Source organism: Myotis brandtii, unplaced genomic scaffold, assembly GCF_000412655.1.
Source record: "Myotis brandtii unplaced genomic scaffold, ASM41265v1 scaffold32, whole genome shotgun sequence".
Taxonomy (NCBI): Eukaryota; Metazoa; Chordata; class Mammalia; order Chiroptera; family Vespertilionidae; genus Myotis; species Myotis brandtii.
Window position 1 is genome coordinate 5,696,358 of NW_005362269.1, and position 27,055 is coordinate 5,723,412.

The 27,055-nt window shown below is 40.9% G+C and overlaps 1 protein-coding gene across 1 annotated transcript in view; it reads left to right on the plus strand.

Moving 5' to 3' along the window:
- The window catches only part of SGCD (sarcoglycan, delta (35kDa dystrophin-associated glycoprotein)), a 298,931-nt gene that overhangs the window by 11,581 nt on the left and 260,295 nt on the right, over positions 1-27,055 (plus strand). Inside the window, exon 2 of the mRNA XM_005870533.2 lies at positions 9,501-9,689. Coding sequence (XP_005870595.1) covers positions 9,501-9,689 — 189 coding nt within the window. The remainder of the gene's footprint in view (positions 1-9,500; positions 9,690-27,055) is intronic.

A 27,055-nucleotide genomic window follows, 5' to 3' on the forward strand; every position in this document is an offset into this window, starting at 1 on the left:
AATTTTTTCAGTGAAAATTCTTCAACACTTGCATATAAAAATTATTGGCAAATTAAAATGAGAAATAGCTAACTTTTAAATCCCAATATTTGTTTAAATAGAACATGCCATTTCTGGATCATTTCCCATAAACAGGCATTTACTTTTCTTTCTGAATTTTACAAAACGGATGTTGATTATTTTATCAAAACTATAAGTAATGAGTTTGTTACAATTGTATAAATTGTGCCAAACATCAGCAATCCAAGACTAATGCTTTATATGGCTGGCTGAATGAAAACAACTCTTGAAGGCAGATAGTTTTAAATCAAAGACCTCAAAATTAACATGGCTAGTGGAAGACTATTTACATGCCAAGACAATCCAAAGTGACTCAGACTTCCCAACAAACTCTAGAAACTGTAATGACCCTGTGAAGGAACTTGTGCCTGCTATTTATGTGAACTGGTTTCAATCATATACAGTGATCTAATTCATACTTACTTTTAAATGGGTTGGAAATTTTAACATACGTCATCGTCATCATCATCAATAAACTCTAGCTCACTTGATTGGTATCACATGTCTTATTTCTAAATAAGGTACATAGTTATTATTAGTCTGGCAGTATTAATTCTTCACTCCTTACCATCACTTATAAGGTTTGGTATAATTGATCTACAAACTCATCCTGTACCCTTTCCCCTGGACTCATTCAAAGCCAACCCTGCCAGCCATCCTGCTTAACCTGAGCATATTTTAAGGCCAAATGCTTGCTGTGTCTGTCCTCTACTGGAAAAGTCATTCCACCCCTAGGCCTCACCTAAATTGTCACTTGGTCAGAATGGCCTTCTGTGACCAGAGTGGGTTGCCCTCCGTTCTCTGTCACAAAACCTTCTTCGTTTCCTTCCTGATACGTCACTTTAGTTCTAATTGTTTCTTCTATTTATATTTTTATTGTCCATCTCTTCCATTAAACACAGGCTTGATGAGGGTAGAAATATCCTAATCATCCATGGGAAGACATAAGTATCTCCAGGATCTACTATGGTACCTGGCACGTGGTAGTTGTCAAAAATATTTTTTTTTCTGTTGAAAGATTGGAGATTTCCTTGAAGGCCAGGTGCTCTGTCATGTTACTATGTAACTGTACATAGAATTACACTCATTGGCACTCCCATAACTTCCCTTATGGGACAAGATTGGGAAGCCTGATGGGTAAAAGAGGCAAGCAAGCATTAGTCAAATGCCTGTCAGTGCTTCCTTGCTTCAGCTCTACCCAATTAGAAGAGTGGAACATGGCCCAAACAATATTACAGGCCCCAAAGAAACATCATCAGGAAACTTGATGGCCTTGATGTGTCTTTAGAAGTATACTGAGTACTTTTTAATCATCCCTCAAAACATAACACATTCTTGTACAGAAGGTTGATAATACAGACACTGGAACTGTTTTCCAGATATCTCTTTTATTTGGGAGGAATAAAAGGAAAACATTCGTTGTCCCGAAGAAGAACGATGCAGAAACAAAAACACTGGGTGCAGACACAAAGGGATGGCTCCTAACAGTATTATTCTAGCATATGTGCTCAGCCGCACCAAGTATCACAGCTGTGTATGTTTCTGCCAAAGACCTTCCATCATTTTTACATCAACTAGTGAAATGTAGGGAAGGGAGCAATACAAGGTTTTCTAGTAGCTATTTGGTACCAACCAGCCTGAGGAAGGGAAGTCAGTACTGTATAAAAATATATGATAACTTAAGTAAGATCAGGCCAGTTTCTGCATTAGGATTTCAAAGACTGGTCAAAGACGTGGTGCTCATCATTTTGAAGCTCAGTGTAGGTGAGCCTTAAGCTAGATGTATAATGTAGCTTCCTTCATTAGAGGAGCAACAGCCACAGGGTCAGGGACCACAGAGGCTGGGCCTAATTCAAGGATTCTGGTGAGGACTTCACATGATCGTGAGATTTGTGCAGATCCCTCTGGTGGCTCCTATGACAGATGTTGGGCATTGATGAGGAAAAACTTGAATGGGCATCAGAAAGTCACTAAGGGGTTGGTGGCAAAGCAACAGTAAGTTTCACTATATTCCTTCTTTGAAAAATATAATCCTATTCCATTTTGTGTGTGAGAAACATTATCTTTAAGTCAACTGGATTTGTTGATAAACAGGTGAACGCTGAAAATAACCTCATGAAAGAGTAGAGTAATGCTTTTGATTTAAGCCTTAACATCGGTATAATTACATGTGCCTTTAGAAAGAGAGTTATGTGAGCTTTCATTCCTTTGCTTCTGATCTCACAGCTGTTTACTTATTGCTGGATTATATGCTTTGCTGTTCAGCAATGGCCTGATTTTTATTCATTCATTGAACAAGTGTATGTTAATACAGGTTGATAGGTAGATAGAAAGAATATAGATAGATGATAGATAGATAGATAGATAGATAGATAGATAGATAGATATTCATACATACCATTTTTAGGTGCTCCTGGTGTTCAGAGAAGTTCTAAATACTTAGAAGGTTTTAGGATGTATTCAGAGAGATGACACATATGACTGTAAAATATGTTAGGTAACAATGTAAAATTATTCCCAAAGTCTGACAGAAAGCACTTTCTATCTTATCATTCTCAAGAAAAGGCTGTGTTTGGGTAGATGGACTCCTTTTTAAAATTCACATGCCTGATACACCCCCACAAATGCAAGTAAGCCTCCTATGAGGGCATGTTATACTGGTTGAGAATCATTTTGCCAAATTTTTCAACTTTTGGGAGTGTTTTAATGTATGATCGGTGTAGAGGACGGAAAGTCTATTGAATGCCATCAAACAACAGATATTTATTCCTCACCTATTCTGGTCTAGGCACTGCTACTATTATAAATCAGATTATCACTCCCTTGTTTCAAATTCTGCCAGGGATTTCATAGACTTTTCAAGAACATCTGTCTTTGTACTCTGGTCTCGAAGGTCCAGCATGATCTTGCTCTAGCATCATCTGGCTACAAGCCAACTTTTTCGGCCTCATCTCATGCCCGTTTCCACTTTACTCACCACAGACAGTAACACAGACCTTGTCCACAATGGGGACTTTGCTTTATTTCCTCTGTCTGGAATTTGTTTTTATCCCAGCCTTCACCTCAATGTCTTTTTCTTATCCTTCAAGTCGCAGCTTAAATGTTACATCCTCGGAGAGTTCTCTGTTGATGAGTCTATAAAATATCTTTCATCCTCTGATGTTCTCTTTAACATTATCAGATATATTTCAGTGAAAGCATTTCACAGCATTCATTTGGTCTCTTTATGCATTTACTATTAATTCTCCCCCACTGCCCAGGTTGTGAGCTTCATAAATGCAGTGTAATTCTTATTATTTGTGGTATCTTGAGACTCTTTGCCCAATAAATAGAATTTGATCAATGATCAGTAATTATTTGATGAGGGAGTATATGGATGAAAGATATTTAGACAGGTCCAATTTGAGATGGAAACGAGAATTCAAATTGTAAGTTGAATTTCATTATCATAGAAGCACACAATGCAAGCATAGCCCTGAACATTGTCTCTGAGGTGAGAGATAACACTGATTCTTAATTGAACTTGGAAGAAAGAAGCAGAGGGGAGAGGTTGGAAAGACAGACAGTGATCACTGAAATAAAAAGGAAACCATGGACCTGCATTGTCATCAATGCCTAAGGACAAACCTTCCAGATGAAAGGGAGAAGTTGGCAAAGTCCAAAACTTCAGAAAGTCCAAGGAAAATGGGCATTAAGAAAAGTCCATTGAATTCTGATCAGGGACATCACTAGTGATTTTTGAATGCTTCATTTCAGTGGATGGATGAGAATATGAAATTTTTAGAGATTGCCAAGGATCCTGGAACCCTGAGCATCAGTGAGAGTAAAAGTAAGAGGTAGAGAGGGTAATAAAGTTAAGATATTTTTAATGGCAGAAAAGATCTGTTCACATTGAAAAAGCCAAGACACCAAAGGCTGCAAAGAGCATAATAGTCAATATATTGCTAAAGGGGGAGGATGGAAATGAAAACTCCAGGGTAGGAATGCAGCACAAATGTGAAAGATGGCCAAGTATATATGGGAAGAAGATGGGTCACCCAGTGAAAAATAACAGTAGTACAGGCAAAAATGGGCCAGATTACTTTTCTGTAATGGATCTAAATTCGTGTTCTGGAAGCATGGTGTCTGGGCCATTATTATCAGGATCACTTCTGGTGCTTGTTAAAAATACAGGTTTCTGAGATGCACCCAGACTTACTAAATTAGAATCTTTTGGTGCGATGCCTGGGAGTCTGCATTTAATCAATACCCTGGAGTGTTGCGTATACATTCCAAAGTCTGAAAAGCACTCGCAGTGGAACATAGGTAATTGTATCTCCCATCGAGCTCAGCTAAGCAGTGCTGTGCAGTCGTGTTATTACACTGCGGTTTCCATGTATGCTTGGGGTCCCTTGTGGGAGGGACCAGAGGGGGATCCAAGTTTTGTGAGTTCTGAAGCTTAAACAACATATGGGGCCATTTTAAGGGGAAAGAAACCTGAAGAATTAGAAGTACAATCTTAAGTTAAACACATGAATATTTATTTGGAATGGGAAAGAAATTTAAATTATTAATTATAGAAGATGGCATATCATAAAATCCAGAAAAATAATATTAATAATTAACTGTCTGACATATTTTTTCTACAGTTTTTGGTCGCTTAGTGTCTTCATATGACAGCTATTTGGCACTATCACATTTGGTACAATGGAAAAGATCATTGTTTATTGAAATTGGTAATTTCAATAGAACTTCCTTTTTTAAAATATAAATGGTCATGATGCATAAAGTACTCTTTCCTTTTTTTATATTTTATTAATTTTTTACAGAGAGGAAGGAAGAGAGATAGAGAGTTAGAAACATCGATGGGAGAGAAACATCGATCAGCTGCCTCCTGCACACCTCCCACTGGGGATGTGCCCGCAACCCAGGTACATGCCCTTGACCGGAATCGAACCTGGGACCCTTCAGTCCACAGGCCGACGCTCTATCCGCTGAGCCAAACCGGTTTCGGCAGAACTTCCTTTTTAAAATATAAATGGTCATGATGCATAAAGTACTCAACTTTACATACAAAAGACAGAGGCACAGTGCACATAACTGCAAACACAAGTATTCTGAATAATTCTGTTTTCTGTGTCCCATAAAAAAAAAAGAAAAATGGTGTGGTGCATTTATAATTATATATGCTGAATTGAGTATATCCTTGACAGGAGAGAATTTCTGTTTTGACTAGGTGTCAATGAGGATTGAATCCTACATTTGAAATTTTACATATCTGATGATAGAAAAAATGTCAAACTAGCTTTTGACTTCTCCACTACCTGCCTATTTCTGGAGCTGGCCACTATAGGAGATGTTTACATCGCAATGTGTCTTTTGGTCCTGCACCTTCATGACACCATGCTTGGTGAGTTGACACCAAGGGTGAAATAATTCCTGAAAGACATTTCTACACCAGGGAGCTAGCAATAATGCACTTCTACAGGGAAGTGCCTGTAAACCATATACATATATACCACAGCACCCCTGATTTAATTTCCTGTTAGTTAGATCTCCAAAATGCATGTAATTCCTCCAAAGTCAGGCAACATAAAGGGAATCTGAAGAAGGCAGGGTCCACTGTAGCCGGTTTGGCTCTCATATCAGCGTTTTTTTCTCTCTCTCTCTCTCTGTCTCCCTTTTTCTCCCCTTCTCTCTTTCTTTCTCTCCTCTTCCCCTCCTTCTCCTCTCCTTCTCTTTCATTCTCTCTTAAAAAAATGAATGGAAAATAGTATCCTTGGGTGAGAATTAACAAAAAAAAAAAGAATGTATGATGCTGGCAATGCATTATTGTCTGCCCCTCCCAGGGCCAAGGAAGGGCCTGAGCAAGGGAGAACCTGAAACTTCAACTTCATTCTCTGGACAGCAAACTTCTTGTGAATCAAAGAGAAACAGATTGGAGATCGTCTTTCCTCTTATGTTTTTAACATTACAACATGTTGTGTGTGCTTTTTTTACTAGAAAAATTAATGTACTCAGCATATCTAAATTGTCCCTTTCCAGGCAGGGTTATTGACAACAGATGTTTCCATTACAGTATGTTTGCCTGGCAAGGCTCCCTATTGCAGTCATTCCTAGAAAATTGCTCACTCCCTTCCCTGTTCCATAACCTATTGATCGGTCGAGTGATCTATCAATCTATCTTTTTTTTAATTACAGAGTTGCAGATTGGAGTTTGTTGTTTCATTTAGCTCATGAAAGTGGGCAAGGGGTGTGGTGGAGATAGAGGAGCCCTCAAGAGATAGAAAAGGCCACCACATCAGGCATCAGAACCTGAGTTCTGATCCCTGCTCAGCTTATAATTCGCTAAGTGACTTGAAAGGGAACTACTTTCCCTTCTGGCCTTTGAGCAACTCAGCAAGTCAATAAACATGTCGGACAAAGTCAGTGGTTTCTCGGAGTCCAAGGGTTCTGCAGAGGTGCCTCAAGAGTGGTTCATCCCTCATCCTTGCTCTCTTCCTGTTTTATGTGCTAGATTAGAGTTTGTTTCAAGATTTTTGTCTCGAAGTGGTTGTACTGTGGGGAAAAAAAGAAGGCCGTTTTTTATTTGATTTTTATTTTTTTAGAAAAGTTGTCCCAAACACTTGAAATGACCTGGGAAGCTTTTTAACAGTTTTAATTCCATCATAGAGCTCAGAATTTGAATTTGTTCCAAGTTTCTTTTGAATCCTACTGCATTGAAAGACATTATTCTACACCAGTGGTAAGCAACCTTGTCTACACGTTAGGATCATTTGGGGACTTTTAAAAATGCTGACGCCTGGGTCCTACCATTGTGACTGTTATTTAATTGACCTGAGCATAGAGGTTTTGAATAGCTCCTCAGAGGTCTCTGATGGGCATCAGGATTGAGAACCCATAGTGGAAATAATCACTGAATTCTGACAAGTTCTAACAACCTGTGTATGAAAGAAAATGTAAAAGTGTGCTATCCATCTCCCCAGTCTCTTATAGATATTTATTGAACATGGCATTTCTGTTTTACAGCTAAGCTATGTAATGCTCTCATTGGTTGGGGCGAGTGTCAGAGGAAAAACAGCTGGTGTGGGGGGATATCTCTAGCTCCTGGACACTCATGTGTGAAGAACTCCTTGCTGTTCATCATACCCACAAGAATCAGGGACTGCTATTCTTGTCCTTATCCTGCCACACACCCTGTAGCCATGCACAGTTGGGTCAGCTTCTCTAGTCTTAAACCAGGTTATTCATAAAACTAGTTGGTTGGAATCACAGAATATTTCAGATATGGTTCCAAGATTCTGTGATCATTTCCTTAACTTACAGAATATAATTTCATAGAAAATCAAGGCTTAGTTTCCTTCAGACTGATATGGCACTTTTTTCCCTCTTCTAATTGAACTTTGTAAAAGGGCCAGTAAGTGATGACTTTGTGTTCCTATGTTGTTGCAATACAGCCCTGACCTAGAGAGTTGTAAGGAGCTGAGTTACTAAATAGAGATTTTCTTGCAGCATGAACCTCACAGCTGAGTTGGGAAACCAGTGCTTTGGGAGCCTCCAGTGGAAGTTTGCAAAGATACAAATAAGAACTTCCCTGGTGTTTGGCTTCAACTTTTGTGCACCCCCAAACAGCAGCAGATGTCATAGTGGATGGGAAATCATTCATTCATTCGTCATTTATACATTTATTTCTTCACTTATTCATTCCAGGCACATGTATTTAAACATATCCTCATACTAGGGCCTGGTTTCACTCTTAGGGTCATGTTCAGAAATGAGACAGACATCATAGAGACCTCTAGTGACTCTAAGTAAAAATTTGCTTGTTTTTTCAAGTGGAATGCCTCAAGGCCTTGAGTTCTGGGGAGGGGGGGGAGGAGGAGGATTTTACACATCCATTTTAATGATTATCTGAAAACCATAAAGTAATCATATTGTGAACTATCTGGAAAATGACCTAATAACCAAGGATGTGATTTTGGGCCCCACACTTTGTCACCAAAGTACACTTGGTCACTCTGGTATCTCATGTCACTAATCCAATTGCCGTTGAGTAAGATGAAAATAAACAGAGGTGGGTCTTATTCTTAGGGAATGAAGTGTGCCTACCTGAGGACCAAATGGAGTAAAAATCCCCAAGTAAAGGTTGTGTGGTAATTTGAACGGAGAAACTCAGTAGAGGCCCTATTGTCACATGGTTCATGGCTGAAGTGCACTTAGTTTTAGCAAATCACCTTCCTTTGTAGTAGTCAGTTCTTTCCCATTTTGAATGATACGTGTTGGTAGCTTTGTTTGGATTTAATTTAAATTTTGGTGTGGTTTTATAATTTTATGGAAGTGATCATTTTACTCAGATTTGTGTTGGTACCTAATTAGTAGTGCTGGTATAAAGATAATTTGTGTCGACAGCAGGGATTTGGGAAAGCATCCTTACTTTAAAGAAGGTTGGTATATTACTTACTATTGGCAAATATTGTTCTGACTTATCTCACTCTACTGTGATCACTGTTTAACTAGTTCATTTCTTCCATTAGCCTGCAGGCTCCTGGAAGACATGTTTACACTTTATTTGACTTTGAACCTCCTTTCTGTTTATTAAATAAATGAGTTGATTGATACCAATTAGAATGGTCTGACTCATAAAGACTAAATTTAATGGTAGTGAGTTCTCTGTCAAGGGAAGCATGTAAGCCCAGGCTATTACATATTGTTAACTATTCCTGAGTCAGGTGAGGTTTGATCAAGTGCCCATCAACATTCCTTTGAACTTTGGAATAGAGGGATGATCAAAATTGTTACTTTTGCCACTGACTTTCTGGCAATTAAGAATGATTGCATTTGAGCCCTAGCTGGTTTGGCTCAGTGGATAGTATCAGCCGGGTCCTGGGTTTGATTCCAGTCAAGGGCACATGCCGGGGTTGCAGACTCAACCCTCAGTAGGGACTGTGCTGGAGGCAGCCAATTGATGATTCTTTCTCATCACTGATGTTTCTATCTCTCTCTCCCTCTCCCTTCCTCTCAGAAATCAATAAAAAATATTTAAAAAAGAATGATTGCATTTTAGGTCATTATCCCCCAAATAAATTGCCTGAATGTTGTTATTATAGCACTGCAGTAAACTGCTGGGGTTATTTCATTGCCTCAGACCAATTCCAAATTTACTTCTAAGACTTTAATAGACCTTGAGTGTCTCCCTCACAAAGATGTTGGATTCTAAGAGACCTTTTGAATGGCTTCCTAGGGTCCCTTCCCTCCCAGGATACGTGTGTATGTGGAAGGTTACACACATCATGAGAGATGGCTGTGTGAACGGAGAGGAGCCACTTTTGTCCAGAGGGTAGAAATGTACGGACAGCAGCCAGCCATATCTCTCCATCAGTTGATTTTTTGCCTTTCTTTTTTTTCTTTCCCCCTCTCAGCAGTTTAATGTGAGTGCTTCTGTCCCGCTTCGTTTATTTCAGATGCCTCAGGAACAGTACACACACCACCGGAGCACCATGCCCAGCTCCGGGGGGCCACAGGTGTACAAAGTGGGGATTTACGGCTGGCGGAAAAGATGCCTGTACTTCTTTGTCCTGCTGCTGATGATTTTAATACTGGTGAACTTGGCCATGACCATCTGGATTCTCAAAGTCATGAACTTCACAATCGTAAGTAAAACCACACCTTTCTTTACCTCTCCTTGTGGGGGAGGGACCTGTGGGGTGAGGAGGAACATAGAAAAGCAGCGATCGTAGGATTCAAAATGCCCGGCAACCTGGTGTCTTGATTAAAAAAATATATTTTTTTGTTCAAATGACATGGGAAGATGGACTTCTATCTCCTGTCAGTTCCTCGGGGGCTGGTTATCCAGTTTAGAGGCATCTCCTCCTTTACGGCCTCCTGTATGCTTTCGCTCATTCTGATAACTATTCTGTTTTCTGTAGTTTACAAGCACTTTGAGTAAATGATGCAGGAGGAAATATGGGATAAATTCAAAGTGTTAAGTTTTCCTTAATTTTAGTAATGATTATGAAAGGGTTTGTGAGGTAGAGGGTTGAAACATCGGGAGGAAATTAGACTTTGGGAATTATCTAAGAATTTTAAGGGTTTGTGCCAGGTATCCCATTACTATGGTTAATCGGGAGTCTCCTTGATGTTTTGGGAGGGCATTCTCTTTGCCACCACCGGGGTGAGAAGGAAATTAAGAGGAACAGAGCCATGTTTCATTTTTTAAGAACTTAATGTTTATGCTGCTTTGAAAGAAATTTTGTTTGTACTTAGGGCCACTCTAATGATTGAATATTCACTTGTTGAAGTTCAAATTAAAAAAAAAATCTTGGCAAAATCATTTCTGAAGTTATTCTGAGGTGGTGTGTTTTGTTTTGTTTTTTCCTAGAGATTTCCTGGCCATTCTAGCAAGATAAGTAATGTATTCGTGAGGGCGTAGAGGGCACCAATCGGCTGCCCTTAGAATCCTTTCTTGTGATGTCAAAAGTCTAATTAGATTTGCAAAAAAAATAAATCTCATTTGATAAAGCAAAATGACCATAACACAATGAACAGTCAGGTTTGCATGTGACATTCCCAAATAGGAGAGTGGATATTTGCCTTTTCTGATTGATCAAGGTCCTTTTTATCCTTAACATGCTATGGGCAGTCACACTCCTTGGCCTGGGCAGTGACTTCTGCTTCAGCTGCTTTTCCTGTCTTCCCTGCCTCCCGAAACCTTTCCTGGGGCCCCTCAGCTCCTTTCTGCATCTGTTATTCTACTTATCACTCCGGATAATAATTTTTGCATGTGTTTCCCATGCAGACTGAACTTTGAGAAGAGCAAGGGCTGCATTTTTCTCTGGGTGCCTTTATTCATCATGAATGGAAGGGTTGCATGGTGCTTAATTAGGACTTAATTAGGACCCCATAAACCAAGGTCAGAGACACTGCTTCAGGCATCAGAATGGTTCACTCTAATGCTTGTCGTTAAAGCTAGGAAACTATCTGATAAAAAGAGTTACCTTGATTTTACACATTTCTTTCTTGAGGAAAAAATAGTTCAATTCTTTGAAAAATAGAGAAAGTCTTTGGTATTGCAACATGAAGTTTGGAAGAGGATACGGGTCAGTGTCCATGGGATTGTAGGGGTTCAAGGTAATTTACTCTGGACTAGGGGAGCACATTAGCTTCTGTTTCTGAATTAGACGCGGCAGACACTTTGTGAACTTGGACTTACTTTCTTTACAGACAAAGAGAATTCAGAGAAGGATTTTAAGCAGATGAGAGAGATGTGATCATATTTGTGGTCTAAATGCTTGCTCAGGGGAGGATGCAATATAATGGGGGGATTTTCTCAGAGTTTAGGGCTCTGAAGACCAAGTCCTGGGTCCACTTGTTCTTAAGTCTTTGTGCCTGTAATTGCCAATTGTTGATGTTCATGTTCTGTGGTGTTTTGATTTTGAGGTTTACAAACTTGTAAAATGGAAAAGCTTCTGAATTGCCATATTAAATAAGGGAAGCCTGAAGGCCGGGTAGGAGAATGGACAATAAAGACTCAAAAGACATTTAAAGGGATGGCATTGACACATCTGACCATATACTAGTTGGAGGTAGGAGCTGAGGTATTGGAAGACATTCTGGAATTCTCCCAGGTTGTGGCTGGTGAGATGGTTGGCTCATGGGACCCCCCCAAAAAACAGGATAGAATGCCTTACCTTCCCCCTGGAGCTGCGCTGAAACTCCTATATGCCCTGAACTCCCTATTTGGGGATATTTTTGTTATTTTTACCTAGTTTGGCATGAAGTTAATTTATAGAACCTGAAAGACTTAGGAGTGAGTGTGGTGAATATGAACTCAAACGCTGATAAATGTGATATTATACTAATGTGGCTTTTGAAGTGTGTTTAATCTGGCCAGCCTAATAATGAGAGGTCCATGCAAATGTAAATTGAGTGACAATTCATTCTGAGAGTGTGTGAACTTAGGGAGTAATACGACATTAAAGTAATAATCTATATGAAATAGGCTATTTCCCATAGTTAAGGAAATTGATTGCCAAAGTTGAGAGTTCTTAGAGCTTTACCAAACCAAGTACTTACTGGGGTGAGAATAATGCCATTATTAGCTATAATCAGTGCTTTATAACAGTAATGCATTTGTGCAAATAGAGCTGAAGTGTCGGAAAATTGGTCTTTCCCTGCAACTTCAGAGCATATGCTCCCATCCATCACAATATAAAACATATCCTTTTAGAATTATAATTCTATTCCACAAACAATCATTTAGTACTGACCGTGAAGATCTTAAAAATGAAGGAGGTATTAACCAGTGTTACATTGGAGCAAAGGAAAACAACGAGATGACAGTCCAGCGTTTTCGGCAGGGATTTAAAAATATTGCCAATAGGAAAGAGTGGTCATTTTGTACATCTGGAGTATTCAATAATTTGGGACTTGGGAAAGCTCACTCTATCATCAAACCCTCTGAGTAACAATGAACCAAGAGAATGATGTCATCTGACCGTGTTCGTGAGGACTTGGCAGTGTACCCAAGATCGGATATCCAGAATTTTCTGTCGTCAGGCTTGCATTCCGTGCCATCCCCAAGGATGTATGCTGGAAGACTCCTTCCATTATAACCGTCTGGACAAACGTCCAACCAAGTTTTCTTTGTCCCAGATGTAAGTCAGAAGAAAAATGAGGTTGTTCTCCTGGGCTCTTAACAGGATATTGTGGTGTTCATTTCGAGGCAGGAGAGCAAGGTTGCACTTTTCTGCTCAGTTTTCCCCCATGTGGGGGAGTGTGCAGTTTACTTATATTGTAAACACCCATAAATCGGCCCATCCTAGTTCAGCACAGCCTGTGCTGTACAGAGGAACTAATATTTATTACGTGTCTGTTCTGTGCTGGTCACTGTGCTCAGCATTTAAAATATCTCATTTAAATGTCAAAACAACTCTACAGATGAGGGATTATTATCTCCATGGTAGTAAAAGGAAACCCAGGGCTCAGAGAAGTGGTAGACTTCCTGAAAGATACACAGCGAGTAAGTCAAAGAACTGGTGCTTGGCTTCAAAGCCCAAGCCTTCCCACCACACTGCACCCCTCCCCCTAATTGCCACAATGATCTGGCTCCTCAACTAAACTCGGAAGCTGGCAAAATCATCCCTTGTCTTTATTGCCCACCTGTGTCATCCAATCACGAATGTCTTTCCCACCTGAGGAATCCACGGACATTTCCTGCCTAGAGTAGTTTCCTGGTCTTTCTGAATGTTCAGTCCTTATCTCACTTCTCCTGGCCCCGTAGCTGATGATTTCTGTCTTTCCACTGTCTCCACCTTCTGTTTTATGACCTTGTTGTGTTAATGTGAACATTTAATGTAAACTTAAAACTAATATCTGTGTCTTAGGCTGGTGTGATAGCTGTCAGCTAATTCACGATAAGCATTTACAGCAGCCTCTGACGCAGAGGAACACTCAAAAGTTGGCAACAGAAAGTCACGAGCCAGCCTACACCACAGCGTAGTGGTTAAGGGCCCAGATTCCGGAGACAGATGTCCTAGCTACAAACTTGCTTTCTGCTACTTTGGCAAGTTTCTCAACCTCTCTGTGCTGCAATCTTCTGGGAGTAATAGCAATACCTACCTATTCATAGGATGGATGTAAAATGTAAATGAGGTAATGAATGCAAAGTACTTGGAATGGAGCCTGGCACATAATAGGTGCTTTCTGTGGCGTATTTGCTCCCATCATCGTCATCAGTTATTGAAGGCTCATTTTGGGCCAGGCACTATGCTATTGCCATTAATAAGCATCACCAAACCTAATCCTCAGGCAGATAGACACTGTGAGGAGACCAGCTTCACACGGCAGGAGAGAGGCTCACCGCTCTAACGTGGTACAGTAGAGATGTGAATCTCAGCAGTCTGATTCTGGAGCCTGGTCTGTTAGCCAGTTTGATAAATTGTGGGCAGTGCAGAAAGCCCCAGCATGAGTGTCAGGGAACTGGATGCCGAGGCAGCCGTGAACTACATTACCTTGTTCCTCTGGGGCTCCGTATAGAAATGAATGCGTTGACTTAGGTGCCCTTTAAGACTGTAAGGCATCTTCCTGTTAGGACACTATGGTTTAGTCTTTGGGGCTCTGCCTTGACCGAGTGAGAGCTTCTTCTTCTGCCAATGCATTCTAGCAGCCCAGTCCAAAGAACTTGACCTCGAAGACCTCCCCAAATACTATAGTATTGATCATCCATATCATCATTTAGTACAAGTGGTTAATAAGTGGCAAAACATAAAAGGCATGGGAACTATCAATAGGTGGCGTGATCTGTTAGGCCAGTGAGTGTGAAATCACTTGTTGTTAGATGAAATAGGAGCCTGAGCAGTCACCTCACTGGAAATCCTCATTTTGCCCAGGACTGAAGCAAAGTAGACAGATAGCAAGGTTGCCTGACCCAGCTTCAGCACCCCAACCATCCTGGGAACTTCTCAGGAGAAGGCATTGTGTTCTCTTCACTTTGTAGCCCCAACCTAGTGCCTGGTATTCAGTTGGCTTCCATGTGTGTGTCAGTTGCCTTTGTGCAGACCACATGAATCAGATAACGGATGTCAAGTATCTGGTCAGTGTCAGACACATGGTAGTTCCTCAGTAAAGTGTACCTGTCTATACCCATGTTTCATAGATCCGCTAACTTCTCTTTCTCTTTCCTTCATCAAAATGACAAAATTCAAACCATTGAACTTGAGGTTATGGAAAAAATGAATGTCCACTTGTTTAAGAAAAACTTCTATAGAACTTACTTCATAATTTTCCATATAATCCTCATAAAAACCCCACCAGGTACACACATTTTACAGATGGGGAAGCAGAGGCTTCGAGAAGTGCAGCCACTCCCCCAAGGTCACGCTGCCAGGAGCCATGAAACTGGGATCCGGTCACAGGGAGTCTGACCCCAGAGCCCAGGCTCTTGATCAGGACACCACGCTGCCCGTTTTCCAAGTGTGATTTTTCATAAAGACAAATTGGATTTGTTCAGTGCTGTGTCAAAGACATGATTTATTTACCCTGCAGTGAGATGAAGATCCGCTGAGGGTCAGAGGAAGGCATTCTAATACTTGTAAATTGGACACATTGTAAAACAGTAAAAGCCAGAGGGAATGACCAGTGTGTTCCACGGCTCCAGACAGTTATACAGTGTCTGTTTGGGGAAGGCTCAAGGTATTGTGACCCGTCAAACTAACTCAAGTAGAGGGGAGTGAGAGTACCCATGCCCAGGCGGGGGAGAGGGCTGTCATGGGAGCCTAGGGCATGGATGCCTGGGACCTGGAGCATGTCAAGAACCAAGGCTCCTTGGGGATGTCCACCCTCCGGCTTTCCTGGACCACAGGGCATTAATCTTGCCCTGGAACATTCTTTTCTGCTTGAAGGCCAGGTTGTCTATACCCTCGCTGGGCTACCGATGAGCTCCCTGTGTTTACTCAGGTTTTCTTCTTCCTTTCAACATGCATCTAGCTGCCTTTGACCTTCCCTGAATAATGATCTTTCCATTTCAGCTCTCACCTCTAGTGGTCCCAGTCTCCTGTTACCCAGGTGCATTGGCCCACCTCACATTGTAGCTTGCTGGACTGACCACAGACCCAGTGAGAGGCCATTAGCTGCAGCCTGGGAGGATGAAGCCATGTGGTTCTGAGAGTCCTGCTTCTTAAGCAGCCAGCCAGGACTTCCCTCCCAGTAAAGAGGTCACTTGCAAGTAGTATCTACAGACTCACTCGCCAATAGTGTCCACATTTGATTTCCTATAAACATTGTCCTTTTTAAGCTTTTCTCTTCTCATTTATTCTCCAAAGTCCCCCCCCCCCCCGTTTAGCTGACATTTTGTGTTTTGCTGTACCTGGTGCCATGCAGTGGTAGTGGGGTGGGGAGCGAGGGGCATGTAGTACCGCATTTCTTTGCCCGACAGCTTCTCCTAGTCATCTGTGAGTTCCGGAAGGCAGTCACCTTCCACTATTCACCTTTGAATTCACAGCTTTAAGCACCTTGCTTATTAGCACACAGTAGATACTTAGAGTGTTTATTGAATAAATGAATGACAAAAAATATAAATAGGCAGTCACTTTACATCAATATGTGTGAAGATGGGCTCATAGAGCTTTATATTGCTCTTAAAATGAAGTATTAGTGGATTTATTAGGGTAGGCGGGTCATAAATGAGATGAGTGCTTGCATTTGATTATGAAAAGGGATTTTTAATATAGATACTCCCTCCTGTGTATCAACTACACGCTACATGTTAATGATATGAGAAAAGAAAGGTGTAATAGTGGAGTGTGAAATAGCATAGAAGCAGGAGACATCATCCTCGTTAATACAGGTGCTTAGCAAATGAGGGAAAATGATATTATTGGCTTTAGTTGTACTTTTCGTTTAACACAGTTAATGAATATATTGTGTGTGAGAGAGTAGCATCCACTTCGGCCCAGATACCAGCTTCACTTGGGAGTGTGACAAGGCCTCCCATATTGAGAACATCATGGTTCCATCCCTCAGTGCTTTGACTCCTTTGGTTGCTTCTCATCCATTAGCTCATATTCATCAACCTGAAAAATCACCACAATGTGATTTTTTTAAGGCTTCATGAAAATTGCAGGAAAACAAAAGACAGAAAATGATTCTGTTCCATGAGCAGTCCTGGGATAGGGCTCTGCAATGTCTAGTTTGGTTTGAAGCTCACTGTGTTTTGTATCTTTGCATGAATGCAAATCATTAAGGATGATTTTGGTCATTGTCATTGCTGCAAAATGCTGTACGCCATGCTTGCCACACACTTATACAATCTATTGGACAAATTTGCTTCAATTCAGTCAGTATTTCTTAAGCACACTATGCTTTGTGCAGTACCCTGTGTTTGGTGTGGACAATAAAGATCATAATAAAGAAATCCTATTCTTTAATAGATCGTAATTACTAGGAAGAAAAAATACATGTGTCATTTTAATGCATTCCAAAAATGACAAGTATTTTAAGGGAATATGAAGAAGGAATCAGCCAAACCTAGAAGGCCCTTGGAGATTTCTTGAGTCTGAAAGGACGGACAAGGCCTTGTGAGTGGTGTTTAGAGCAAAGAAAGTACCATGATTGTAGCCTGAAAGCGGTGATTTAAATGTGGTCGCAGAGCCTCAGACACTGTGGTTCCAGTATTGAGAGCTCAGGGCCCTGGAGGGACAGGAAGGAGGCAGGGGGAGAGGAAGGGAGCTGACACTGGTCAAGTCAAACAGGATGCAAATTATACTCTGGAGAGGTCACCCTGGGAAGCTGAAGATCCAATTATAAACAAATTACTGTGCAACTCCAGCCTGTCGTTTGGATCATATTCCTGACCTTTGCCACTATTACAGTTTTCATGCACTCAGAATTCTTTTTATGCGTCTAGAATTGAGAAAAATAAAGAATGTCAGAAAATCTCCCTGGAAGTACTGCTGTCTTCATGCATCACCCATAGCCGCTCACACATGGAATTTTAAGGTCTAATCGGTCATGCTGTGGCTGTGAACTCTGAACAACTCTCAGAAATTGGAAGTTGTGGCCATGTCTTGGGGATCTGTTTCCTCTGCGGCATTAAGCTGTCATAGGAGAGAATTTCCAAATCCCAAGGGTCACATTATCATGAGGGTCAGTCCTTCCACAGCAGCTGGGGGATTATTCAGGCTGTTGAAAGAAACCCAGGACATAAGAGGAGGTTTCAGGTTAACTGGGTTGCCTGAGAATCATTAGTTAGGATTTCTAAGTCAAGTTGGCTTTTTAATACTTCGTCTGGAACTGCACTGCCCAATATGAAATTGAAAGTAAATAATGTAGAAATGTAGTGCCTCCATCACACCAGCCACGTCACACACGTTCAGGAGCTACCTGAGCAGACACAACACATTTCCATCATTGCACAAAGTTCTCAGTTATAAAACAGGTCTAGACTCTGCTGGCCCATCTCTTAGCTAGGTCTTAGAGGGCGTGCTATGCCCTTGAACAAAGACGTTTTTCATTCCTCTCCATATTGCAATTTCTGCCTTTTCTTTCTGTGCCCCAGACAGTTTTTAAGACCTGGAGCCATGGGATTAAGGTTGGAAAGTAAACAAACAAAATAACTCAATTTAACAGAAAGAGGAGAATAAAGTTTCTTATCATCTGATGAACAGATGGTCCAAAATAACATATGTGAGACTATGAATGATTTTTTGTCTTGCCCGTGAGGAGCAAGGTGGAATTTTGTTGTGTGAAGAGTTGTGCTGAGGGGGAGGGTCAGGGACCATTTCTGAGTCTTATTCTACGGATATGTAACATATGCAGTTTGGAACAGCTCAAATAGTTTCTATGTCTAATTGTTTCATCCTTCCATTCTCTTCAACTCAGATTAAGAGAGATTGAATCACATTTTTCACTAGAAGTTTATTTGTGTGTGTTTGTTTGCTTGCACTATATTTAATTAGACAAAAATCCAAGATGCTAAATGCCAGGAAGTACATCTGATATGCCTTTTTTAATTTTTAATTTTTATCTATTCAATTATTTAATGAATAACCCATCTCATTATCTAGTGCTACACAACAAACCACCCCAAAAATTAGTGGCTTAATAGAACAGCAGTCATTTGTTTGCTCAGGAATCTCCAATTTGGGCAGAGCTCAATGGGCTTCTCTGAGCTCCCTGAGGTCTCTCTAGCCCTTGAGCTGTGGTGACTCCAAGGCTGAGGTTGTCTCAACAGCAGGAGCTGGAGTCATCTCGAGGCGTGTTTACTTACATGTGTGGGTGGTTGATGCTGGCGGTGAGCTGGGACCTCAGCAGCCAGAACACCTACACGTGGCCCCTCCATGGGCCAATTTGGGCTTCCTGTCCGCATGGTAGCTGGGCTCCAGAATGTGTTGCACTTAAGTGGTGGACGTGCATCACGCTGTCATGACCCAGACTCAGAAGTCGGGTGGCCTCATTTCCATTTTACTCTGCTGGTCCAGGCAGACACAGAATCCTGTCTGGATTCACAAGGATGGCACTTAAACTTCACCTGTGCTCGGGGACGTTGAAGTTTCTAGAGAAGAATGTAGGATGGGCAATGGCCAGTGTAGCTCAGTTGGTTGGCATTGTCCCATGCATGGAAAGGTTACCAGTTTGATTCCTGATCAGGGCACATGCTAGGGTTTGGGGCTTGATTCTGGTAGGGGGTGTGCAGGAGGCAGCTGATCTCACATTGATGTTTCTCTCTTTTCCTCTCTCTTCCTCTCTCTAGAAATCAATAAAAATTCTTTTAAAAAAAAGAAAAGAAAAGAATGTAGGACGGGAAATTATAGTGGGTCAAATGGTGGCCCCTTAAAAGATAAACCCTTGGCTTTAATCCTTTTAATCCCTGGAACCTGTGCATGTTGCCATATATGCCTTATCTAAATTTAGGATCTTGAGGTGAGGAAATCATCCTGGATTATCTAGTTGGGCCCTAAATCCAATGACAATTGTTTTTATGAGTCAGGCAGAGGGAGATTTGACATAGAGAGGCAGGCAGTGTGACCATAGAGGCGGACGTTGGTGAATTTCACCCACAAACAATGCCAGCTTCTCCTCCAAGCCTCCAAGGAAGTGTGGCCCCACCGACACCTTAATTTCAGACCTCTGGCTTCCAGAACTCTGAGAGAATAAATTTCTGTTGTTTTAAGCCATCAATGTTGTGGTAAGTTGTTAGGGAAGCCACAGGGAAGTCATACAGAGGTAGTGTTGCAGTAATCTATGGAAAGTACAATGTACCACAACAGTAACCAGAGCAGCTATCAACCATACAAATGCCGCACCTTATATTGAGCACAATGCTAAGTCCCTGTGTTCTCTCTCTTATTCCTCAATGACACTGTGAGGGGGTGGGTACTGTGATCTCCCCTTTATCTATGAGGAAACAGAAGTTCAGAGAACTTGCTTAACCTGCCCAACTTCTCCAGCTAGTAAGAATCAGAATCCAGATCCAGATGAGTCTAACTTGAATGTTGATGCTTTTGACTTACTTTGAAGATGTTTACTGTCAAAAAATAAATTAAATAATTATGTCATAACTAGTCAGCTATTTATTGAGTAACGTTCCATGGCAGTGATAGTCGGGGTGTAACTAGGAGTCCTAAGGAATGGGCATTTTAAAACTACTTAACTTGAATGTTGATGCTTTTGACTTGCTTTGAAGATGTTTACTGTAAAAAAAAATAATTATATCATAACTAGTCATCTATTTATTGAGTAACGTTCCATGGCAGTGATTGTCGGGGTATAACTAGGAGTCCTAAGGAATGGGCATTTTAAAACTACTTTAGTACTGGTGAACCCTCAAGCAGTTTTAGCCTTATGAATACTTTAAGGAGCCATACTAACTGCATAACTGACACCAGTGTTATAAAAATCATGGTTTGGTTGCCTTTTGAATTACTTTTCTGCCTTTACCAAGCCACGGTGAATGGCCTACTTGTTGCTTTGATAGATGAGTTAAAGAACAGGAAGAAATTCCCAGGTAGGAGCATAGCCTTTCTGTTTCATGGAAACTATAATGCTTATGTAGATAAAATACTGAATTTTGGTTAGCTTTTAATTATCAATCAACTTTATTATGTGGAGAACTTACCATCTCTTAAAACTTAATTTTCTAATAGTAGATGCTCTGTAAGTAAGAGTTTATTGATAAAGAATGAGTAAAGAAAGAACCTAATGTCAGTTTAAGCCTTTTCAGTAGGAAATACTATACCATAGACTATGGAGTCATTCAATACCCACTTATCAAGTACCCAGTATGAGCAGACGCTCCTGATGGAGCCCTGATGTGCAATTCTCTCCTCAAACACTAGCAATAAAAAATTCCATGAAGTCATTATCACCATGTCGACATAATCATCATTTTATCACAATAGGTATTTTTAGGTGCTTGCTATATTCCAAGAAACAAAATAATAATAAAAGCAACAACAACACAGAACTCTATTCTTCCCTCATAGCATTTTTATGCTTGTAAAGGTTCTTTGCACCTTAGAAAACCTATTCACATCTACTGCATTCTGTGATTCTTTCTTTACAAACATCCCAATGGGAAAGACATGTCTGGGATCATTTAATTTAGCCCTTTTGATTGAAGGAGCAGCTGAGGCTCAGTGATCTGCTTAAAGTTTCATGCCCAATAAGTACTACAGTCAACCTCCCAACTTTAGAATAAATAGGAATGAATAGGAGCAGTAGACCTTGACAACAGTTTTATTTTGCAGACTCAAGTAAGTCAGGAAGCTAGCATTTATTGAATATATGGTAAAAGACCCAGCACCTCCTTGTCCCTTATCTGGCCATCAAATTTAGGTTGGCCAATATTTATGCACAAGACTGTAATCAGCCATGTTAAGCAAGCTTGTTTTCTTTCTCTAATAAATCTCTTAATTCTAAGATTAAAAAAGGAAGTACTTTCACTAAAATCCAAAGATAGAGAAAAATGATCATTTGGGTCCCTCAGTCTCTCACTAAGTTAAACCATCTTCACGCCATATGTAGTTGGTTGCTGTTTTAGAAATGAATGCTTTATAGTTCACATAAGAAATTTTTGATGTTCTCCACGGAAACCTGCATTGTGTTTCTTGGCAAGGAGGGTTTCACGAGGGCTGGGATAATCTGTGCCTTGTTTATTCACTGGCGTAAAGCCCTGTGCTTCTTTCCGACTTTTGTCGTTTTTCTTTGAACAATAATTTTCTGGTCCCAGTTAGGTGAATCGTTCCAAATGAAATTCTCAACTCTTCAAATCTTTTGTTACTCTAGTTACTATCTGGTGACAGCCTAATGAATGAATTACAGTCATTTACTCAACAAATGTTTGTTGAGCTCTTCCTGTGAGCCAAGTACTGTGCCAGGTGTTGGAAGTACAATAGCGAGCAGAAGTAAATGCAGTCCCTTCCTCATGGAGCTTGCTGTATAATGGGGGAGACAGGAAATAATCATACGATGAAACAAACAAATGTAAAAATGCCACTGTGATAAGTGGATGCTGTAGGAATGTATGAAGGGGCGATTTGGCACAATCAAAGAGGGCGGCTTTCAAGACAAAATGATTGCACAGATACCAAAACTGAAACTGAACAAAGGAAGACAAAGGAAAAAGATGATGGCGATCTAGAAAACACTGTCTGTGGATTCCTAGGATCTGGTAATAATTTCCTCTGGGGGCGCAGTTAGATGTTTTGGGGGATGAGGGTGGTGAGACAGGTGGAAAAGACCAGTGAAGGGTGACTTTGCCTTGTTACCACATTCTATCGACCATTTTGCGAGGAGAATGTACTTATGTGACACTCGTGGGATTCAAAAAAATTAAAAAGAAAAAAAGATAAAAAGAAAATCCTAAGTAGGAAAGAAGTAAGGTTATGTCATGAGGGTTGCTTTCTTTAAGGATCATTTGGCTACATTTGGTTTAATTGGGGACTTCACCTATAAGGATAAATGCATATTGTAATTCCCCACACTTACTACAAATACTTTCTGCATTAGAAAAAGGAAGCTTGTTTATAGTAAGAATTTTGCATTCTTCATTGGCACAAAACAGTATTTGGCCACTTTCAGGTACATTAACTGCAGGATTTGCAAATAGATGATTGTCATTAGTAGGATGACATGTATTGAGAGCTTATTCTGTGCCAGGCATGCTCCTGAGCACTGAGCACCGGCTATATTATTTCATCCCTATAGCAGCCCTAGGAGATGGATCCTATACTTATCCCCTTTCTCCAGGCGAGGAAACTGAGGCTTAGAAGAGAGGTCCCGTCACTTTCCCAGGGTTGCAGTGAGTGACAGAGCTGGGATGTGAAGCCTAGCTGAACCCAGAACTCCTGACAACTGTGCCATCATCCTCCCATGATACCCTGCAGGCTGGGACATCACTGTCTTTATTCCTCAGAGCCCCAAGTCCTCATGCTTGTGACATGATTAGGATGGTTCCAATAGTCAACAGCAGGGCACATGAAGAATGCTGAGGGTCTGGGGGATCCCTAAGATGCACTGGTTCCCAACACTTTCTAAATGCCCATATATTAGAATGAATACTTCTCATTCCCACCTGGTGGTGTGCCTCCCACCCCATTTATTGAGATGGTGTCTTTGTGTTTTATAATGGACCTCTCTCTCATATGGTATGAATCCCTTCTTGAACTTAGAGAGATGAAGAGGTTTCGAAACCAGCAGACTTACTTATGTTAGAACAAATCCTCTCAGTCCAGACTGCCCAGCTTCTTGGCTCATTTGCCATCACACTCTCATTGTCCAGGGTTGTTCTGCAGCCGTGGTTCACCTGATGCTTTGGAAGGAGTCTGATATGTGATGAAATGAGATGTTATAGAGGGGCAGGGTGCTTTAAGGTGCTTTATAAACAACAGGCTGGGTTCAAGCCTCAGCTCTGCTACTGAGGAGCCAGGTGATGTTGGCAAGGTAACTTCACTTTTTTGAGCCTTGCTCACTCATTTGTCGTAAAGGGATTCGCGATATTCGCTTTGCTGAAGATTGGAGATAACCCAGCAAATGCTTGCGGTTATTATTGTCAACTTGAACACTTGGAGAGTTGCCTTACAAAGAGAAGATTATTCAGTTGCTAAAATTGAGCCTAGAGTCATAAGCTCCCTTTTAAAGGAATGACTAATGGAGTCTTAAAAGCATATATCATGTGGGTGTGGCTGAGAAAAATCATCCCTGCTCTTAGAATTGCAGTCACTCTGATATTTGATAGGTACACATTATTGCTGATTCAACTTAGAACCGTGTGAAACAGAGGAAACTAAGTATAGCCATTCTGGTGAATGAGACGGTCTATAAGGAAGCAAACTACTAAATAAACAATGCAATTGTGTACTGTGTCATGTCCTCTGAAGTAAGTACAAAGATGTGACAATAGCTTGCTTTAAACACAGATCGGCATAGGCATCTCTGGAGAGGTGAATATTAGTAGAAGCCAGAAGAATGAGTGAGAGACAGCCAAGCAGTGAGCTGAGGGAGATTCCAGGTGGAGGGAGAGGCAAGTTCAAATGCCCTGATGGAGAGAAAGCATGGAGTAGGCAGTCTCTGTATAATGGTGAGAAGAGGGACTTGCCATTCAGTTTTCCCTGCAGGAGAGTGCACCCTCACTAAGAGGGAACGAAGGAATAAAGCATTTATACTTGGGTCCCTGTGTGCACTATGCCATTTATGAGAGGCTAGTTGACCGTGAATGACTTGTTCCTGATTTGTATGATGTGATACTTACATATGTTGTTAGCCCTGTGCCTGTAGCTGGTCTATTCAAAGTCTGCATCCGTATTTATCAAGGAAGATTGAATGTCCAAACGTCCTAGAAATAGTGGTGATGGCACGATGGCTGCTAATCTCAGGGCTGGCCTCTGAGAGAGTACCATTGTAAAAAACGCTCAGTAATGAATACGTTGGAGAGCAATTTATGAATAGACACTCCATTTGATTTTTCACAGAGTCCAAAGCAACCTTAAAGTATTGTAAATGGGCCCCATTATCTAATCAGGGAATTATAGCAATCTATTAATTGCTGTTTCTGATTATTTGCATTTAATTAAGGGGTACTCTTGAGAAAATGAAGGACAGCATAACCTCAAAATATGGCTTTACATCTTGGATAATTGACTATAATTTCTGTCTGTGCAGCCTTCCTAAATTGTTTATTTCTCCAGATGTTCCCTAAAAGCTATGATTTTACCTCTTTCCTTTCAATGGGTGAGTAGGGGTTGCTCATAAAAGCTTATATGGTTTCGTTTTCTAACTAAATTAAAGCTTAATTAGTCAAAAATCCATATCTGTGCTGTGTTTATACAGTTTATACAAGCATAATTAATTTTAGTTAATTGCATAAGTAGCTTTTTTTATGCAAACAGTCACTTTTTTTCTGATGACCTCTAAACGTCAGATTTTGGGTTAGCTACATGTCTAGCCTTCCCTGGTAATGCTAAATCAACTTGCATGATTCTAAAAGTATTACTCTTTCCTTTGATTTATGACTTTTATCATGGAAGTCAGTGATTACCTTGGCAACCCATGTTTCATGTTTAGAAAATACAATGAAAAAGTATACTAGAATAGCATTTCTTTTGTTTTGATGGGAACCAACAAAAAAATAGAAATATGATTTCCATATGTTCTCCTAAGCCCACTACTTCTCATAAAGTTACCTAGACGTTTTCAGTCTATTTGAATGACAGTTCAAATTACATTGATCAGCTAAATGTCAAAAAGAAGAGCTATTATTTTTTAAACCTCCTGGTATTTCCTGGATTTCTCTTCCTGAGAAAGATAGCTTTACCATACACTGAGCCCCACTCTCTTGCTGCAGGAGCCGTTCCCTTTGCAGAGGTCTCTAGAACGCCATGTTTAATCCTGAGGAATTTTTCTCTAAAACACAGGCCTTCTCACTTGATTGGCAATTAAACTTTATTATTAGTTCCTTCATCATTTCCCTGAGAAATCTTGCATAGAAACATAGGATGGTGAACTGCTCCCCTTTTCTCTCCTCCTTGTTCATGGTCTGGGAGGGCTGGGGGGTGCTTGTGCTGCTCTTTCAGGAGACGCAGAAGCTTCTTTCCCAGAAGCACCCAGCAAAGCTCCCCACCTGCCTCACCGACCTGAGTGGCGTTGCATGTCCATCTGTGGACCAGTGAGTGTGGCCAGGGAGTGAGATTAAGAACTTTGGCTTGGGCCTGAGTCACAAGTGCCACCCTATTACCCCAGGCCGAGGGACTGCGTGGGGAGTATGGGAGCAGAATGAAAATGAGGGTCACCCTAAGTGAAAGGATGGGGATGTTGGGGAGATAATCACAGCTGCATCTCACAGAGCTGAATGCACTGTATTTTACTGGGACTATAACAGCCGAGGCTTGGGACACCTCTTGACTTTAGAGTGACTTTTGCTTTAAGATAGTCAGCGTAGGTGAATTTGGAATCTGTAAAGTGCTCTTTCTGGCTGTATTTCTCCAAGCTTCATTAACAGCCAGTATTATAGAACCAATTCAAAAGGAACATGTTTTCAGTGCCTATCTTGTTAGCTTCAGGGCTACATTTTTTTTAAATGCATAATGAAATCCATGGAATATTCAGAAAGAATCTGACGCTTTGCAAAATTGGCTCTGGGGGCTGTGCCTGGCTTATATTTGGAGGGAAAAGTGTCTGGCCATTGCATGAATTGAAAATCCTTTGGTCCGTCTCTAGGCTGCTGTTAGCCGTAAGCAGTTGAAAAAAAAAAAAGAGAGAAATTCAGTATGTGTGTGACTTTCAAAGACTCTGTAGAGGTTCAATACCTCTTTAGTCTTGTACAGACTATAGGAAGGTCGTTTTCCCTTATGTGTATGAAGTCGGTCTCCCTACTTTGTGGGTTTTTGTTCATTTCAGAGGATAAGAAATGGGAACTGGCTATTGTTAGTGACAGGCCAGTGCTTCAAGAATAATGAGAGGCACTCCTCCTTTTCCCTGGGGGTTGGTAAAGCAAAAGTACACACAGACTTGGTAGCTTTTTCTAAATAGCTATCATTACCATTTTCTCTCCAGGACCATGTAGGGTCTTACCATTATTAAAGTCAGGACACTTGAGCTATGGTCTGGGACCTTGGGCAAACCACTCGTCCCTTCTGGGCATCATGGTTCATGTTGATAAAATGGAGAGTTTTAGAGGCATGAAGAACCCAGTTATATCTCAGATAGCTTTTGTCTTTAAAGTTGTAAACATCTGAAATGGGGAGATATAAAAAGGGACTTCTGGTTTTGAGATAGCATCTTACTTCTCTTAACTATCTACAAAAATATCTAAGATAAAATAAAGGATGAGGAGTTATCTATACTAATAATAGAGGAATATGCAAATTGTCTGGGATGCCTTCACAGTAACAGTAATGACCAGCAGGCTTTGTGGGGCGACCAGGCCAGCAGGGGGGTTAGTGAGGGATGACCAAATGACTGAACAGCAAGCTGCGAAGGGTGACCAGCCCAGCAGGGGGGCAGTTGGGGGTGACCAGGCTGGCAG